We start from the raw sequence: 18,961 nt of genomic DNA on the forward strand, positions 1-18,961 counted from the left end.
GCTGTGTCAGTCAGCTACCGCGCTTGGCTGTGGCGCATAGGGTGCCCTGATGCCGATTGCCAGGAGCTAAGACGCTGACTGGAGCGCTGGAGCGCTGGGGGGACAGCTTTGGCGGGTGCCTTGACTGGAGCAGGTACCTTAGGGCAGGTTTCGGGCGCAAGACGGTCGTGGTGAGGTTTGGTGGTGATGACGCTAGGAAAACGCTTGTAGATCCCAAGGTAAGAGGGAGGGAGCGAAGCAGAGGAAAGAAAGAGGAGTTGAGAATTAAGGTACACCTATCCGAAGCATGCAAAGCAGGAAATTGTGCAATGCGAAGTAAAAAAGCCAAGTGGGATACACCGGGACTCGAGTAAGTGGTTGACGCAGCCCAGTACCTTACTGCTATTACCGTGGGCGCCTTACCGGACGGGATAGGTGGGCTGGGTACCTTACCGCCGCATCATCACTGGGCACTGGAGGTAAGGAAGTGCTCCTTCGCAGCCGGGCTGGTCGCAGCGAAAGCGGTGGACGGGGAAAGAAAAGCGACCCCGAGAACCCGTTTCCACGTAGACCCCAGGACCCCGGTCCCCAGCACCAGCACAGTTTGGTCGGCTCAGCTCGCCCTGGGAGGCCTGTCACTGCACATTAGGTTTAGGTAATCGTGCTCATCTCGCAGGGCAGTGGGCGGGTACTTCGCCGGCCGTCTTGCCGTCCGGAGTTGTGCAAAAAACCCCTCCATCATCTCAGCTTACCTACGAGAAGGGGGGCCCTTCGGCCGACACCGACCGCTACAGCCGGTAGCGCACTGCGTAGTAATTGAAACCACGAATGGGGGCGAGAAGAAAGGCTGTGCGTCATGATTTGGTGGGGCCCGGCCAATCACGGCACCGATTTTGACCTTATCACCGAGCCGAAATTCACCACCTCCTCCGCTTCTCGATCCGCTACTTGACTTTTTTTCTTCTCCCTCCTCTTCCTCGAAGCTCGCTCCTCCCCTCTTCCCTACGCCATCCCCATCCAAACACATCATGGCTAGCATCACAACAAACGCCTTGAGGCAGGCAGGTCGCCTCTGCAGGCACTCAACATTTTCCGCGACTCCTTCGCGAGGCCTTTCCTCATTATCAAGGGTGGCGACAGCCCCGGCTCAGAGATTATCTCAGCAGCGCAGATATGTTTCGGAAACGAAGCGTGATAATGCGCAGGTCAACGTCGAAACCGCCATCAAACTCGACAAGAAGGACTTTATCGATGTCGTCCCTCAGTCACCAGATGCCTCAAACGTCATGGTTAGCCCCATGGCAGAGGTTCTGAAGCAGGTCACCACCATGGAGGAGGGTCAGCGGCCCATCTACCTAGACATGCAGGCGACAACCCCCGTCGACCCCCGCGTCCTCGACGCAATGCTCCCCTACTATACCGGCATCTACGGAAACCCCCACTCGAGGACACACGCGTACGGCTGGGAGAGTGAGGAGGCTGTCGAGAATGCTCGATCGCACATCGCCAAGCTCATCGGCGCTGACTCGAAAGAGATCATCTTCACCAGCGGCGCAACCGAGAGCAACAACATGAGCATCAAGGGTGTCGCCAGGTTCTTTGGCAGGTCTGGAAAGAAGAAGCATATTGTTACGACCCAGACCGAGCACAAGTGCGTCCTCGACAGCTGCAGGCATCTCCAGGACGAAGGTTTCGAGGTCACATATCTGCCTGTCAAGAGCTCCGGCTTGATTGACATGGAAGAGCTCAAGGCAGCCATCCGCCCCGACACTGCCGTTGTCAGTATCATGGCGGTCAACAACGAGATTGGTGTTATCCAACCTCTCGAGCAGATTGGAAAACTCTGCCGGGAGAGGAAGACATTTTTCCACACCGACGCAGCGCAAGCCGTCGGCAAGATCCCGCTGGATGTTAATGCCATGAACATTGACTTGATGTCCATCTCATCTCACAAGATATATGGCCCCAAGGGTATCGGAGCTTGTTACGTTCGACGTCGCCCCAGAGTGAGACTCGACCCTATCATTAGCGGTGGCGGCCAGGAGAGAGGCCTGCGAAGCGGCACTCTCGCCCCGCCTTTGATTGCCGGTTTCGGCGAGGCGTGCCGCATCGCGTACGAGGAGATGGAGGTACGTTCGAAATTTCCTCTCTCAATTACCCTACCATTCTCCAACAGCTTGGATGATGATTCGCTTTACACATGCATGGCTTTCTGAATGTCCCGTGACAAGGACGTCCGTGTTGATTAATAGCAACCTGTCTGACCCCTCACCCATCAACCACCATTTCGTCTGTCGAAGATGTGGGAGTAGCATTGGCTGACATTTCCAACAGTACGATTCGAAGCGCATCAAATACCTTTCCGACCGACTTCTCAACGGCCTCCTGGCTTTGGAGCATACGTCCCAGAATGGTGACCCTGAGCACTTCTACCCTGGATGTGTTAATGTCTCCTTTGCGTATGTTGAAGGCGAGTCTCTGCTCATGGCCCTGAAGGACATCGCTCTCTCCTCCGGCAGTGCTTGCACGTCTGCCTCCCTGGAGCCCAGTTACGTTCTTCGTGCGTTGGGCAACAGCGATGAGAGTGCCCACAGCAGTATCAGATTCGGTATTGGTCGCTTTACGACCGAGCAGGAGATCGACTACGTGCTGAAGGCGGTGAAGGAGAGGGTGGACTTCCTTCGTGAGCTCAGCCCTCTGTGGGAGCTGGTCCAGGAGGGTGTTGACCTCAACACTATCCAATGGAGTCAGCACTGAGGAATGACTTATGCATCGACGAACATTACGCAACTAATCCTATCATCCCCCACAGTCTGGGTTAAACAGACCTGCAGAAAAATGGCGCAGGCGCATTGCCCACGCCGCATCCCTTCTACCTGGGTTGCCTGTATTAAAACACATATTTGAGATACCTACCTTAACAGCCGGCCTTTTGTTCTTGTGCTCAGGGATAATGGAGTTGGAATCGGGGCGAACGAGGAAAGTCAGAGTTTGGCTGGCGTCTACGGGCCGGTTGATTTCACCATGAGGATACTTGGGCCGTTGATGATCTGGCGTGTACACTACCATATCTACTTTACGGCATGAATGGCAAATGAAAATGCTCTCCGAGCGACGGCCAAATGAAATTTGCGGTCGAACCTAGCGTGCAGTGCCTGGCGAGTGATATGGATTGTGTGTTTGAAGAATGCGCACAGCCGCGAACTAACCAATCTGGTAAGATGCATGCCGCTGGTTTCGTTCAGATCTCTATTCAAATTCAAGAATGCCACGAGCTCGCTGTGAATGCGGGACAGTCCAAGGATGAGCCGCAGGGCCCAATGCTCAGAAGTCAGGCACGCCGTCGCGCCATGCGATTACCCGATTGTCTGATTGCCTGGGATCTCGTTGCCAAGGCGGGAGCAGGAGTGCATGATCGAGCTTTCCTTCAAATGGACGAAAGGCTTGCAAGGGAAAGTCCAGGCTGGCCCTTATTACGTCTGCGGTGGGCTCACATGGTCACTGCGACACGTCTAAGTGTGCCGGAAGACAAGTACGAAAAGGGTCGGGACGGGGGCAAAATGGCGTTGGTACGCGTGCGTTAGTGTGTGGTGGTGAGGTGCGACTGAAGGTTGAGGTCGCAAAATGACATCATGGGGAGGCGCGAAAGATGCAGCAGCGCCCCTCCTTACGTTCCCCCTCCACACTGGCCCCTTCCTACACACCTGCTTCTGGTAGGACCTTCTCCAATATGACATCACTTTTCGATCAGTTTGGCCAGGCAAACGCCATCGCGACTTCCAAAATCACGATGTTCACATGCTGCCTGCCTCAGAGCTGAAGAAGCTATGACCTTTCCTTGTAGATAAATACCATTTCCCTCCCCGGACTCTAATCAAGTCTCGACCCCCAACTCAACACATCAACACATTTCGACTAGATCCAACCCCACTCAACCTACAAACAAACCACTTCTACTAGTCACTTTCATCACCCAAACAACCAATATGTCTGCCAACAACGACAACACCTCTACCCTCAAGTCCTATGTCGACTCTGCCACCGGCGCCGCCCAGAACCTGATTGGCTCCCTCACTGGCAGCACCGGCGATCAGAACAAGGGCGAGGCTAAGCAGAACAAGGCTGAGGTTGAGCACGATGCTTCTCATGCCACAGCGAAGGTTCCCGGCTTCACTGCCACTGCCTCTGGCGTGACCAAGGACGACCCCGACCGCGCCAGTGGTTCCTGGAACCAGACTGTCGGCTCTGCTAAGGAGACTGTTGGTGGCCTCGTCGGCTCTGAGGTACGATGATACCCAATCCTTTCTACTGCTCTGTTTGACACCTCTCTAACACACTGCAGAATCTTAAGCAGCAGGGTCGCCAGCAGAACCTCGAAGGACAGCAACAAGAGGCCAAGGGCCAGCTGAACGACTACACCTCCGGCATTGGAAACCGCGTTCAGGGCACCGTTGGCGGTGCTGTTGCCGGCTTGACTGGTGACAAGTCTGGCCAGCAACACTACCAGGATATGCACGACTCTGGCAAGACTCAGCAGCGCGGTGCTGAGCACGATATTCAGAAGCAGGCGGAAGCCAAGCAGTAAGGGAGATTGCATGGCGTCGCGATGGTTGTTAGCGACGGTTTGCGAATTCGGGATGCGATGGAATTGATACCCCCCCAAAACACGAGAAAATGAATAATTTAGTCAGCCCTGCAAGCATGCAATAAATCGTCTACCTCAAGCTCGTAGTTCATAGATTGCGTTTGCTCGTGATATATTATGTCTTCATCCCGCAGGATTGGAGGCCTTCCCTGCTAGTCACCAGTCTTTGGCTGTCCGTCCGGATTGGGAAAGTGGGTTGCAATGACCCTCATCAACATCCCCGTAACAAATGTCACCAGCCCCCGCATGTTCTGCCCTGCAGGGCACTTTTGGAGGTTTAGATCGATAAAGCCAGCCTGCAAATAAAGTAATCCATTATTGACAACTCTCGACCGTATGTTGAAACTGCCGTCGAATCGATCATCATCGCGGGAGGAGTTGACGGGAATCTGATAAGTTCATAGCAAGGTTTGGCCAATGTTCTGCAGCTAGAGGTGATTCAGGTAAGCTGGCAGTCCCAGTGACCTCGGGTTGCAGCGCAAGTGTGGGATGGCCCAGAATATGCACCTAAGCCCGCGCCTCTGACATCGCAGTGCAGCTGGAGTCTTCGGATGGCAGACGTTGGCGCATACACGCTGTAAGGTACCTGGAAACGAAGACAGGGCAGGGCATGGACTGACCGGGCGGAACACAACCAGGCGAATGGGCTGTCTAGACGGCGCAGCCCAAATGATTCTCTCTTGCTGGGAATTCTCTCTCTTCATGGCGTTTTTGACCAACAGATCGCCTGTTCACCCCGCCATCGGCGTGCCATTTGACCGCTTACATCTGCCACATACTCTCCCCCTCTTCTACAACCCCTCATCCCTGGCAACCTCTTCCACCGCCAAACCAAACGCTGCATTCCCGGCACAAGTTCCTGCGTCCTTTCAACCTCCGCCCCGCCACTCAAAGCATTTCGACACTTCGCATGCATCTTGGTGGATGCTTACGGTTCGTTGCCCACAGAAAGAAACAACAAACAGCGCAAAATAATGCCCGCCACCACGGGCTACTGCTGGTCACACGCATCCAACCCTTATCCCCCCGTCCCAGCAGGAGGGTCGGCCCCATCGGATCGGTCTCGAGCCACGTTCGGGCCACCGTGAAGCCATGCTGAATACAGAAGTCGGCCATCGTCTGTCCAGTGACAGCTGACGCTCCCTCCTGCAAGCGCAGGGGAGCGCGCCAACCGTGAGAGAGCCTACGAACGGCACCCGTCTTGGAGCGACCTCGGCGTCAGTCATTGGCTCATGCCGCCCAGTGGCTGCATGTCGCGAGAAGAGATGCAAGGGAGCCCGCACCGAAGAGGGGCAATGAGCAGCACGAAAGAGGAGGCATCATTAAACCGTGCAGCATCTGGGCCTACCTAGGAATATGTCACGCTTCCAATACCTTGCGCAAGTGCAAAGTCGTATTAGCAGTCACCGAGGATCCGTTTACAGACCCTAGCACTTGCGCACACAGCACACTTCGGAGACGGGACGTCTTCATCCACCACCCTACCACCAGCGAGCCCTTGGAGCCCTTGGAGCCCTTGAAGCCCTCCCTCCCCCGATTCCGTTTACACACTTTCATCGTCATCAAATGTTGCCTCCTCACGTCCATCACTTTCCGTGTCTTTCCCCTCCTTCTTCCAATCCATAACATCTCGCCCCGTTGACTCTGTTGAAAACACCATAGACTGCAGTCATCAACATACTCACACCATTCTTCTGGCTGTCGCATATTCCGTCGCATCATGCTGTTGTAGTATCACCTGTTGCAATTTACACCCACGCTCCGACATGGCCGAGTCAGAGGCGCGCCAGTGGACGATCGTCCTCGTCCTAACCGCTCTCTTGCTTTCCTTCATCGTCCTATCCCAGATCATGACCACATACATAAACGCCTACCGTGACGCACCCAGCGAAATCAGCTCTTTCCTTGATGCTGTCGACTTTTCAGCCGAGGAGAACGAGAGCTACGACCGCGATATCGCAAAGGTACAGCGCCTTGACGACAAGCTGCGCCTCGGCCGACTGCTGCGTGAGATACAGAGAGGAGGCGACGATTTGCGCGAGCAGATCAATTCCATGCTTCTCTCTGAAGACACAACCACTTTGCGCACACCTGCCCGCCTTCTATGGGCAAACAAACGCCGCGAACTCGAAGAGCGCGTGCGTAGGCTCGATCTCGTGAGGATGCGGTTCCTCGTCGTGTACATGGGCGTTGTGGCAGAGAGGGCCAGCGCGACGGCGGAAAGACATGTGGCAACGCCGGTGACGCCGCCGACGACAGATCCGGAGAAGTCGCCGCTGCCATTCACACCTCCGATGATGCACCCCGCGAAGGCGAGCCTGACGCGCGCCCTGACCGAGGAGATTCGCCAGAAGCCGCCGCTGAGGAGGCTAACTACCCAGGCTCTCGGCCATCACGCAGATACTCAGCCGGGCCACAAGATGGGATGGGCAGGCGTTGTCCAAGAGTTGCAAAGGAGCCCCAAGCTACACAAGCGACGCACCTCCATTGAGAGATCGATCGAGCAAGAGCTGGCCAACTCCAGGCTGAGTATCTGATCGGCCGGGGAGGGTTTGTCATTGACCTCGGATCGTCGATGCAGACATGGGATATCATGAAGTTACGATTATCGACTTACGACTACAGGATACTATCACGACCTATGACGACGCATATGCATTCACGGCAAGCAGACATTCGCATGGCCTTAGTATCAGCATGAAGTGTACCGGCATATTTTGCGCGGCGCCTATTTGGCTTTCGCGGTTCGTTCAAGACTCACATGAAATCTGAACGACAACCATGGAAAATGTAGCGGTACCGGCGCTAGGGGTTTATGAACAGGAGCAAGCAGTAGGAAGACGTGGTGTTTTTTGGGTCATGTTGCCATGGAGAGTTTTACTTCACTTCACTTAGATGAGATACCCCCTTCCACAGCACTATCAGCCCCCCGTTTTCACCCGTGGACTCTGATTCACTGCAATCAGGTTAGCGTTGTCTTCAGTTCAATCCATGACAAGAATTTTCTTGACCTTAGACGTACCTTATTTTCTACTACAACGGTAAAAATCGTTGAATTAGTGACTAGGCAGCTCGACATCATCGGGGCCTGTGCTGTTCCTCTCGCCGACTGCCCCCTGCGTTAGCCAGACTCAGAGTAACCAGTGAATGATAAAAGGGTACTCACCATCGAGAGCCACCAAAAATCGGCTCACGCAGTTGTAGCACGCAACCTGTGATTCTTATCAGCATCCGTCCAGGCCTCTGTCCCGAAGCAAGCTCACCGTCGTAGTAATCTCGACAACCTCCCTCTCATTGAACAGGCCCTTGAGCACCGCAAAGGTCTCGTCCTTGACCCTCACGTTTCTCGTCATCTCATCGGCGTAGACCAACACGGCCCACTGCTGCTCACTCAGGACATCGGGCCTCGCACTCAGCTCCAAGGGCGCCTCGGTCTTGATGGCGTCCATGCCGGCAGTAGGAACGCCGGCCTTGACGGCGAGGGGCGCGTGGTGGCCCCATTCGTACCAGGCCTTGTTGACGACGGCAACGCGAGAGATTGCGAGCTCGCGCACGTCGGCGCCGATGGTGGTCTGGGTGCGGACGGCGCCGAGGAAGGAGTTCCAGCCGTCGGCGACGGGAGGGGCGTGCAAGAGGGTAAGGTCGAGGGCTTGGAGGGGCCGGGGGGCGCGGCGGGCTTCAATGCGGGATACGATGGCCGCGTCCTCGGGGGTGGTGGTGGGGGGAGGGTTGGGAACGTAAGGGAGACGCATTTTGAGGGGTGCTTGGGTTTTGAACGGGGCTTTGGCTGTGAGACTACCGGTTATCCGAGGGCGTGATGTGTTTACGATTCGCCAGAATCTTGTCGGTTGCATGAAATTGTGTCTCTACCGAAAGACTGAAGATGCTGCACAGAAAGGCTTGAGAGTTGAAGTTCATGAGCTTAAATGTTCGGAGGCGGGGTTGTAGTCTGGGTGTAAGTCCCGTCTCCACATCCCGAAAATCGGGCGGGCCGACGAGCTTTCTTCCCCTCACACTCCGGTTGAATGCTGTCCCGGGCGGTGTCGGCTGGTGCCGGTGCCGGTGCCGGCGAAGGATTTAAGAGTTTGTGGAGAGCACGCGACTGAGAATCTCGTCGGACGCGCATGTTTGCGAAGGCCAAACGTCATCACCGCTGAAGCGTTGTGTTGTTCGTCGAAGACTGGAAATTTTGCCGCCCATGGATACACTGTACGCTCTCCAACTGGCGGTTCGATCGGCAGGGACCCCAAAATGTTACGATTGGCTGGGATTGGTTTAAAACGGGATGGTATTCTACTAGGTGCCTAGGTAAGTGGAAGTACCTACCTAGCGGTGCGAGAGGCGAATCGTCTGATTGTAGTTGTCTGCCTAGATAAATCTTGAGGTAAATGAGAAAGAGCCTGCTATCCTGTTCAGTCCTGAGGACATCATTTGATGCAAAGGGTGGTTTTCAACTTCGCGACTACAACAAGCAACAATAGCCAGTAAGCGTGGCCCGTGGTCAACCTGCTGCACCTGCTTTAGGAACCTAAGTACCTTACCCTTGCTCTTTAGCACGTCTGGGGCGAGCTATCCCCGAGCAAGCAGCACCGCCCATTGAACTCTACCTACCCCAGCAATTCATGGCACCTGGAGCCTGCTGCGACACGGTCACGTCACGTGTGGGCATCTGCTAGCGACCCACTTTAGTTCTTGGACCTGGCTCCCATTTACGCGTGGATTTTTACTCGCGTCGACCCGGCAGCGAACCTCTCCGATTCCAACCCCCTTCTCTCTGCTTCAGCATCCGTCACTCGATCAGGCAGCGACGATGGGGGACATCAAAATCGACAGCAAGGCATTCCACGATCGCCTCTCGCGCTTCACCGGCGCTTGGAAGAATGACTTGCGCACCAAGGATGGCGTCTTCAATGGCGCCTCGTCCATCATTGTCATGATGGGCAAGGTGGAGGAAGTCCCCGAGCTGCACAAGAACAACGCCATGCATGTGAGTTGCCTCCCTCCCTTCCTGCCATCAAAAGCGGCAACCGCGATCGCGATGCAATTTGCAGAGTAGCGCGCACATTGCGAAAACGAGACAGTTGGCTGACTTTTTTTTTCTTCTTTCGCGACAGTTCTGGTTGCTCGGCTACGAATTCCCCACGACAATGATGCTGTTGACGGTCGACTCGATATTCATCCTGACTACGGCCAAGAAAGGTGAGGGGCGCTTCATCGAACTTATGCGCTTGCGACGAGCTACGACTAACCTCTTGTTTAGCGAAGCACCTTGACCAGCTGAAGGGCGGCCGGTTTCCCCTCGAAGTCCTCGTACGAGGCAAGGACGCAGCTGAGAACGAGAAGTTATTCGTCAAGCTGGCAGACGCCATCAAGTCGGCAGGCGTGAGTCATTCTTCATGTGCTCGTTGCATTGATTTCCGCTGACAATCTCCCTACAGAACAAGGTTGGCACTATTGCCAGAGATACCTCCAAAGGACCTTTCGTCGAAGAGTGGAAAAAGGTCTTCGTCGACCAATGCAAGGATGTCGAGGAAGTTGACATCTCCCAAGCCCTCTCTCAGCATGCCTTTTCGATCAAGGACGAGACCGAACTGCGAGCCATGCGAACCGCGTCCAAGGCATGCGTTGCCTTGATGACCCCCTTTTTCCTCGAGGAAATGTCGGACATTCTCGATAAGGAAAAGAAGGTCAAGCACAGCGCGCTGGCTGATAAGGTTGATAAGAAGCTGGACGATACCAAATTTTGGAAGACCGTCGAGCTGCCCAATAAGAGCAAGCTTCCCACAGACCTGGATCCCGCTCAGCTGGATTGGGTTCTGGGCCCTCTGGTCCAGAGCGGTGGCAAGTACGATCTCAAGATGAACTCGGAGAGCAACGATGACGTCCTGCACCCGGGAACCATCGTCGCAGCCATGGGCTTGCGCTACAAGTCGTACTGCTCGGCTATTGCTCGCACGTACCTCGTGGATCCGAATAAGTCGCAGGAGAGCAACTACAAGCTCCTCTACAATATTCACAACATGATTCTGAAGGAGGTCCGCGACGGCGTTGTCATCAAGGACGTCTACAGCAAGGCCATGAGCATGATCAAGGCCAAGAAGCCAGACCTGGAGAAGCACTTCCTGAAGAACGTTGGTTGGGGCGTCGGCTTGGAGAATCGCGACCCTACTCTGATCCTCAATGCCAAGAACTCTCGAGCCCTCAAGGACGGTATGACGCTTGTCATCACAACCGGATTCAGCGACATCGAGAACCCTCAACCGCAGGATAAGAACAGCAAGATCTATTCGCTTGTTATCACCGACACGATCCGCGTTACGTCCAGCGACGCCGTTGTCTTCACCGGCGAGACTCCGATCGACGCCGACTCGAATTCCTTTTTCTTCAAGGATGAGGAAGAGGCTCAACCGACGCCGAAGAAGGAAAAGAAGGACTCCCGTGTTGGTGCTGTTGCTACTAAAAATATCACTTCTACAAGGTTGAGATCCGAGAGATCCACCCAGGTCGACGAGGATGCCGAGAAGAAGCGCCGCGAGCATCAGAAGGAGTTGGCTTCCAAGAAACAGAAGGAGGGTCTTGCTCGGTTCTCAGAGTCAACCAGCGACAAGAACGGTACGGAAGTCAAGAAGTTCAAGCGCTTCGATTCGTACAAACGCGACAACCAATTCCCTCCCAAGGTCCGCGAACTGCAGATTGTTGTTGATGCGAGAAACGACACCGTCGTTCTGCCTGTCATGGGCAGACCTGTGCCTTTCCACATTAACACGATCAAGAACGCCAGCAAGAGCGACGAAGGCGAATGGTCGTTTTTGCGTGTCAACTTCTTGTCTCCAGGCCAGGGAGTCGGACGCAAGGACGACCAGCCCTTCGAGGATGCCTCAGCGCACTTCGTTAGAAGCTTGACGTTTAGGTCAACGGATGGCGACCGCTACCAAGAAATTGCGACTCAAATCTCCAACATGAAGCGAGATGTGAACAAGAAGGAGCAAGAGAAGAAGGAGCTAGAGGACGTTGTCGAGCAGGACAAGCTCGTCGAAATAAGAAGTAAGTTGAAGTCGATACTGCCTAACAAGAGCATGCTAACGTGTTGCGCAAGACCGTCGCCCGGCCGTGCTTGATAACGTCTTCATTCGCCCGGCGATGGAGGGCAAGAGAGTTCCTGGCAAGGTAGAGATACACCAGAATGGTATCCGCTACCAATCGCCATTGAGCACACAACAGCGAGTCGACATTCTCTTCTCCAACGTTCGCCACCTCTTCTTCCAGCCGTGCCAACATGAGTTGATCGTCATTATCCACATTCACTTGAAGGATCCCATCATGGTCGCCAACAAGAAGAAGACGAAGGATGTCCAGTTTTACCGCGAGGCAACGGATATTCAATTCGACGAGACGGGCAACCGCAAGAGGAAGTACAGATACGGTGACGAGGATGAATTCGAACAAGAACAAGAAGAGCGCCGCCGCCGCGCTGAGCTTGATCGTCTGTTCCAAGGCTTCGCTCAAAAGATCGCTGAGGCTGGCAAGAACGAAGGTATCGAGGTTGATGTGCCCATCAGAGAACTTGGTTTCCACGGTGTGCCATTCCGAAGCAACGTCTTCATCCAACCCACGACGGAGTGCTTGATCCAAGTCGTCGAGCCGCCATTCATGGTCGTCACTCTGGATGATATTGAAGTCGCCCACTTGGAACGTGTTCAATTCGGCCTCAAGAACTTTGATCTCGTATTTGTCTTCAAGGACTTTACCCGCGCGCCATACCACGTCAACACAATCCCAGTCGAGTTTCTGGACCACGTTAAGGAGTTCTTGGACTCGTCAGACATTGCTTACTCGGAGGGTCCCCTCAACCTGAACTGGCCGACCATCATGAAGACGGTCACAGCCGACACTCACCAGTTCTTCATTGATGGTGGATGGTCTTTCCTGCAGGCTGAGTCTGACGACGAGGGCGGCGAAGAAGAAGAAGAGGAGAGCAACTTCGAAATTGACGACGATGAGCTCGATGAGGCGTCCGAGTCTAGTGAAGAGGACTCCGATTTCGGCTCTAACGTGTCGGACGAGGATGACGAGGGCGACATGAGCGATGAAGACGAAGGCGAGGACTGGGATGAGCTCGAGGCCAAGGCCAAGAAGCGCGATCGGGAGAGCAACCTCGACGACGACGAGAGTCGCGGCCGCAAGAAGAGGAAGCACTAAGCGTAGTATCTTGATCATGCGGCGTGATATCATCGACGGCAGACCGCAGATACAGACGATAGTAGTCTTTCCATCTCAGCAGTGTTTTTATTATCCATCAATGTATCAAAATTGTGTCGGCGTCTTGGGTCGCGAAGAGAGGGCTTTTGGTGAGGACGGGTCCGCCGCCTGAGAGCTTCAGGGCGTCAGGGCAGATAGCTTTCTTATTAATCTAGGATTTGTGAAACACCTTTGCGTTCTACTGGTTGGCCCCCGGGGCTGAGATGGTTGGTGTGAAAATGGTAGCTTGGACATTTTTATGGGCGGGCGATGTGAATCTGCCAGCCGCGTGATTTTCGGCTGTTTTACAACAAGCTCTTTTACGCGATCAAAGTGACACCCAAAGCAATGGTTTAAATATGATCGAATTGCTAATCTAAGGTCAATTCCTTCCAAACTCCAAAATCCCCATGGTAGGCTAAAGACGGTCGGTTTTAGGGTTGTCTACCTCACCTTCGTTGCAGAACAAAGCAGGGCCCCCTTCCGAATAACCCAGCCCGAAACGCAGGCATAAAACCAAATGAGGCATTAAGAACAGCAAGCCACGGACCGCGAAAACGTCGAAAAAACAATGCCAAGCCTCCCTTGGGCAAATGAAGGCATCTGAAGGAGGGCTTTGTCTGGTGTGTCAGAAGAAATGCCCAGGCCCCCTTTTACTCATACAATTTCATGTCAATCCATACAAATGCAGCATGCCAGCTCTGCAGTTCCGTGAATCAATGTGATCGTCGACCCTCTAGATACGACAGTGGAGAAACGATGCGTTGTCGTCCAACTGACGATGCGGTAACACTCGGCGCCACTGATGCCGGCTCAGAGGGCGAGGTAGCATTGGAAACGGAACGAAGAGGGCGCTGCGACTCATCGACAGCCTTCTAGGCTTCGCCGGGACGCATTTCACGGCCGGTAGCCGTCGCACCCGTAGGACCAGCCTTGGACCCCGGAGCATTGTTCCAGGAGAGGTAGGTGTGGTCACCCAGTTTTCTGCGAGGTGTCAGTTAGGGGGCTTCTTGTTATTGTACCAGGAGAGAACCTACCGCGGCCTGATGAGATGGGTGACAGTGAAGACCGCACCAAGAAGAATGCAAATACCGCCGACCACGATGTATGCGATGCCAAGGAAAGGATTGCGGCCGCCCATAATAGTGCGCGTCGAAATCACAATAGACTTGGTGCCCTTGTATTCCAAGGTGGGGAAATCTACACCAAGTTAGATCCGCATGACGATAATGCATGTCAAGTACTTACTGTCAGTAATGTTGACTTCGTAGGTGCCCTCCTTCATCACGTCGTTGTCGTTCCTCTGGTACAGCTTGCTGAACGATGGGAGACCGGCGGTTCTCATCCAGACCTGGAAAGCTTGCCATTCCGCCAGGTTGGGTGGCGGGTTCTGCTCCGTGTATTCGGGGTACTGGACTCTCCAGTTCGGAGGTGGAATGACCTCGTTGTATTTGTAGTTCGTTTTCCCGTACAACGAGGCATCGGAGTCCCACGCGATACCGGAATTGTTTTTCATCTCATACAGGGTGTCGTCTTGCAACCAGCGAGGGGAACTGAACGTATCGTTGAACATGGAATTCGCGATCAAACCTTTCGAACGATCAGCAAACGCCTCTGCAATACAATTTGGAACCCAAAACTTACCGCAGGGATAGATTGGCATGTTCGTGCCATTAACCGTTTCCGTCCTAAGGGGGTCACAGTTGGAGCTCGAGACTTTGTCCACGGAAAGGGCATCTCCCTTGAGCTGCTTATCCGAGAACGAAGCAACGTATCGTCTGTGGTTCTGGTAGAAGTTCGTGAGATGGTAGTAGAAGAGGACCGGAGGGTTTATGTCCTCAGGGATGTTGAATTGAATCCTGCACTGTGTCGTCTCGTATGTGATGCCACCCGACGTCGTGATGTTGACCTTTTCCGAGGCCCAAAGGGCATTCTTGGTCTGGTCGCTACTCTTAAATGCGGTGGAAATATACTTCGAGTCCATAACGCTCAATGTCTCCGTCGCCTCCTTCGCGCAGTCGGTATATTCCAGCTTGATCTCTTGCACCTATGCATTGTTTTCTGATCAGTGGCTACTCGCCTGAGGAAGACGCAAGTGGCACCTACCTTCGCGCTGGCATACAAGAGAAGTCCGCCGATGGGTGCGAAGATGATTCCGATGGTGAAGAAGAGAGGGAGAACCGTCTTGGGCGTCAAAATCGGCCTTGGATCGTCAGCCATCATCGCCACATGTCTGTCGTCGCGAATCTGTCACGAAGACTTACTGCCATGCCTTCAAACGCTGCTGGCGAAACGCCGTATCTGTTGAAATGCCCGCATCAGCTCAAAGTTCGTCGCGTTGGAGATTCCACCAGTTCCGCATCGACCGAGGGTGGTTTTAGGAGGTGTTCCGGGGCTTCCACGTACTTGCGGGTCGGCGGCTCTTCTTCTTCTCCTCCTTTTTTCCTTTGTCATGCTGCGAATCGATAGAATCGGCGTGGTTGACGCCTGGCGATGGTTCGGGCATCTTGAACAATCGTGCACTCGCTGCGCGCGATTGATTCTGGCGTCGGATGGGGGAGTGGTGGTAGGTTGATGTCTTGGGAGACGTCCCGGGATGCGCAGGAGCGACTCCCAGGAGTTGAAGTCAGCCCGTGTGGCTTGGCATTGGTGCACGGTTTGGGTTTAGCGGCGTGGCTGAGCGATCCACTCCTCGTCAACGCAGAGCAGTGCAGTCAGCACCATACAGAGAGTATGGACGCTGTGAGCACAGCAGGCTCTCTGGCTCGGAGCTCTGTGCTATGGCGGCTATTGCGGATCACTAGCATCGGAACATCCAGACGAATGGGCGGTTTCCCAACGTGTGGTAAGTATAAGACCTTTAAAGTTCCAAGCCCGGAAAATAGCTATTTAGCGCACATGCAGGAGGATTAACGATCTCTCAAAGATCATCTATCCTCCTGCAGAGTGATGACCCCTGTCAATGCTATTAATATTCTCCCAGACGCGTTTCCATACTTCTCCACCACCACGTCCAGATTCCACCCCGTGGTTAAATGATGAAATCTTAGGAAGATGAATTTGCAGTGAAAGAAAGGAGACCCATCATATTGTGGTCCGAAGAGTCAACAAAAAAACGGCAAAATGTTCCGAAACCGAGAATCGAACTCGGGGCTATGCCTAACCTCGCATGTTTATGAGAGGGCATCATGTTGGCCACTACACCATATCGGATTGGCAAATCGTGACCAAAATGTTGTCAATCAAGATTAGGCTGGAACGCAACACCACACTGAAAATCCCGCCTCCCTGGAGAAGGCAATAGCAAGACGCCAAAGACAAATAAGAAATGCAACCACGCACCAAAAAAAAAAATTGATGTAATGCTTAACTGGATTTCCAAATTGCAAATGTTGAGATAAGCCCATGCACGCAATATGTTCAATGATGGAATCGCCGACATTACGATGGGCTTCGGCAATACCCGCGGTGGATTGTGACCACTGGAAGCTCTATGTCCAGGTGCAGCAAAGCTCACCAGAGAATGGCGTTGATGTTTGACACGCCTCATTTCGTTTGCTGGATATTTCTTCATCTTTTTTTCCTTTCTTGGGTGGGTAATGTGACAGTAAGAGCCAAGGGGTGTGAGATGGACAAGACAATCTTTCTTGTCAGAGAACCGTCAAGGTCTGTGACGACAAGATGCATGCGCAGCGCCTCCAGCCACTTGAATGAAAGCATGTCATGGCCTGTCAAGTACCGCGTAATAAGAGGGTGGGAGGCGTAATAAAGGGGTTACTGCTATGGTCGAAAGAATACGGATACCAGACGCGGAGTCAACGATGGGGAATCGACATCTGAGAGGCCGCACATACAGCTTGAAACGGCAGGTCTGGAAGCAAAAAATGGGGACGTCAAAGGCAGCTTGAGCTTGAGCCAGGCCTGTGACTTTGATTCTGGGTACACAGGGCCTGGGCTGTCTGAGATGAAATCGCAGTGAAAGCACGGGCGGCCATAAGGTATAGGCGAGACAGGTGCTGGTAAAGGGATCGGTCAGGTCTTGGGCATTGCCTAAGCCAGTGGCTGTAGCGAGCTTTCAGCACCTAGAAACCAACCTAGGTAGGTAGCCACTGACAGAAAAGCTCAATGAAGATGCGTGGGCGAATGTATGGAAAGACCGAGTGAGGGGCAGTTGCGGGCGGACGGGGAAGGCCCACTGAAAGCGCCCTGAAATTCCGCGGGAGGGCGTCCCCATGATGACATGGCCGAAACCAGGGACCCAGGGTGGACTGTATGAGTGTGTGTGTGTGTGGCCCAGTGCGGCCAGTCAGAGAAGACGCTGGGAGCTGCACAGAATCGCAACCGAAGCGGCTTGGAAGGGTGGAAGCTGAAGCCCGGACACTTCGGGCTGCAGGGAAGGGAAGCGGCAGCGGACCACAACATGATCTGTGCGCCTTCTAGAACTCTTCGACGGCCGTGAATGGCCGGCCGGGGCAGCAAGGCCCCTCAAAAGCTAGGACCCAACACCACCTGCGGCCCATCCATCACCTCGAGCCTGATGCTGCTACTGATGCTGGCTGTTTTGTAATGTCCAGTTGCTGCATACCCGCTGCATACTGGTTCTCCTACTCCTGCGGATTGAATGCCACAGCTACCTAGGTAACTTGATATGAAGATAGCGAAGGCGGGAAAGTGGAGGGGAAGGGGACGATGGAAATGCGAGAAGGCGGAGGAGGGGAGCACAGGAGCGCCTTCCGCTCTCTCTCTCTCTCTCTCTCTCTCTCTCTCTCTCTCTCTCTCTCTCTCTCTCTCTCTCTTTTTTTTTTTTGTGTGCCCTTTCCCCTCCCTACCCTGTCTCCTGAGAGGTAGCCAGGTTCCCAAATGTTACCTGTGCTCCGTGCTTTGGTGCTGAGATTGAGATTTGACTGGAAGCAGCCAACGTGGATGCGCCCTCCTCATTCCGTATTCGTAGTGTCTCCTGGCTCCTCCACTGTCTGTCTGCCTCCGTGCCTCTGCTGGCAGTGGTAACAAGCGTGGCCCCCCCCCNCCCCCCCCCCCCCCCACCTCACCCCCGTCCCAGTGCAATCCCTAAACCGAACCCAAAAAGCTTCCCTTCCCTTGGCCTTCCGTTTCCTACACTCCCCCATTTCGCGCTCCCATCCGCCTGCTCGTCACCGTCGCCTTGTTCTTTCCTCTGCCAACTGCCCTCGATCCAGACAAGACACTCTTGTGAGGCATTCTTGTGGCCTCATCAACCCGTACCGTCTCGCACCCGGACAACAGCACCAGAACTGGAAACCCAGGAGACCAGAAAGCGGCGCCCACTTGCCACGCCCCTCCCCTCCCCCTCCTCGACTTCGGTACCTACCTACCTACCTTGACATACCTTACCTTACCTACTAGCCGCATCCTGCTGTTGCGGACCCACGACGTGACCTCCTCCTGTCTTCTTCTCTCTATTACTGCTCCCCTCCCCTCTCTCTTCAATCTTTAAACAGCCATCCATCCCTTTTGCCTACCGGAAGCTCGTCTTACTCGTCCTCATCTACACTTTTCCGTCCGGTCGACGACGCCAGCTGCACGCCTCAACATCTGTGGGCTATATCAACATTGCTGCTGTTGAGCTTGCGCCTCAATCCACCGTCTCCCGCTAGCTAGCTTCGTTGGCTACACCTTTGGTAAGTGGAAGCTCCCTTCGACCATCAGGCCGACTTTAGCCCAGATTCGATAGTTCCAGCATCATCTCCTCTCATGTTTCCCATGTGTCTTCTTCAACAGCCGCATACATCCCAAGATTGCTGTGCTCCCATATCACCGCCCCCTGTTTTCCCTGCTCCCGACCTGCAGTTCGTAACTGTTGCTACCGATTGAAAGGTATCGCATTTGGACTGTTGCCACTGCCCTGCGTCACTCCTGCACAGCCAATTGTCCCTACCGATTTGCGTCAGTGCATCTCGAACCTCATGACCTAGTTGGCCAGGGAGTTGGAATCTGCTCGTCTGCTGGAGCCTGAGACCCAGCAGACGAGGCACTGAACGCACCAATTCCGTCGTGCTCACAACCCCACCAATCTTGCAACATTCTTTGTCCATCTGCCTGATGACCTCAGAGAGCAGGGCA

The 18,961-nt window shown here is 54.2% G+C and overlaps 6 protein-coding genes across 6 annotated transcripts; 4 read left to right on the forward strand and 2 right to left on the reverse strand.

Moving 5' to 3' along the window:
- Nucleotides 1-1,007: 1,007 nt before the first annotated feature.
- Nucleotides 1,008-2,736, forward strand: GCG54_00011357 (Cysteine desulfurase; the record flags this gene model as incomplete). Its single annotated transcript, XM_045411262.1, has 2 exons — nt 1,008-2,108; nt 2,314-2,736. 2 exons carry the CDS (start codon nt 1,008-1,010, stop codon nt 2,734-2,736), a joined length of 1,524 nt encoding a protein of 507 aa, XP_045268320.1.
- A 1,229-nt stretch (nt 2,737-3,965) lies between these two features.
- Nucleotides 3,966-4,564, forward strand: GCG54_00011358 (uncharacterized protein; the record flags this gene model as incomplete). The annotated part of the gene is made up of 2 exons (XM_045411263.1): nt 3,966-4,262; nt 4,322-4,564. The coding sequence occupies 2 exons, from the start codon at nt 3,966-3,968 to the stop codon at nt 4,562-4,564; spliced, it is 540 nt and encodes a 179-aa protein (XP_045268321.1).
- A 1,826-nt stretch (nt 4,565-6,390) lies between these two features.
- Nucleotides 6,391-7,161, forward strand: GCG54_00011359 (uncharacterized protein; the record flags this gene model as incomplete). The annotated part of the gene is made up of 1 exon (XM_045411264.1): nt 6,391-7,161. One exon carries the CDS (start codon nt 6,391-6,393, stop codon nt 7,159-7,161), a length of 771 nt encoding a protein of 256 aa, XP_045268322.1.
- A 519-nt stretch (nt 7,162-7,680) lies between these two features.
- On the reverse strand, nt 7,681-8,376 carry GCG54_00011360 (uncharacterized protein; the record flags this gene model as incomplete). Its single annotated transcript, XM_045411265.1, has 3 exons — nt 7,681-7,733; nt 7,791-7,836; nt 7,888-8,376. The coding sequence occupies 3 exons, from the start codon at nt 8,374-8,376 to the stop codon at nt 7,681-7,683; spliced, it is 588 nt and encodes a 195-aa protein (XP_045268323.1).
- A 1,058-nt stretch (nt 8,377-9,434) lies between these two features.
- On the forward strand, nt 9,435-12,823 carry GCG54_00011361 (FACT complex subunit ctc-2; the record flags this gene model as incomplete). The annotated part of the gene is made up of 5 exons (XM_045411266.1): nt 9,435-9,611; nt 9,739-9,823; nt 9,885-10,006; nt 10,063-11,668; nt 11,721-12,823. 5 exons carry the CDS (start codon nt 9,435-9,437, stop codon nt 12,821-12,823), a joined length of 3,093 nt encoding a protein of 1,030 aa, XP_045268324.1.
- A 914-nt stretch (nt 12,824-13,737) lies between these two features.
- On the reverse strand, nt 13,738-15,368 carry GCG54_00011362 (Meiotically up-regulated protein 89; the record flags this gene model as incomplete). Its single annotated transcript, XM_045411267.1, has 7 exons — nt 13,738-13,846; nt 13,900-14,062; nt 14,111-14,452; nt 14,507-14,909; nt 14,969-15,065; nt 15,127-15,184; nt 15,269-15,368. 7 exons carry the CDS (start codon nt 15,366-15,368, stop codon nt 13,738-13,740), a joined length of 1,272 nt encoding a protein of 423 aa, XP_045268325.1.
- Nucleotides 15,369-18,961: the final 3,593 nt, after the last annotated feature.

Source organism: Colletotrichum gloeosporioides (assembly GCF_011800055.1).
Source record: "Colletotrichum gloeosporioides strain Lc1 chromosome Unknown consensus_17, whole genome shotgun sequence".
In the NCBI taxonomy this organism is placed as follows: domain Eukaryota; kingdom Fungi; phylum Ascomycota; class Sordariomycetes; order Glomerellales; family Glomerellaceae; genus Colletotrichum; species Colletotrichum gloeosporioides.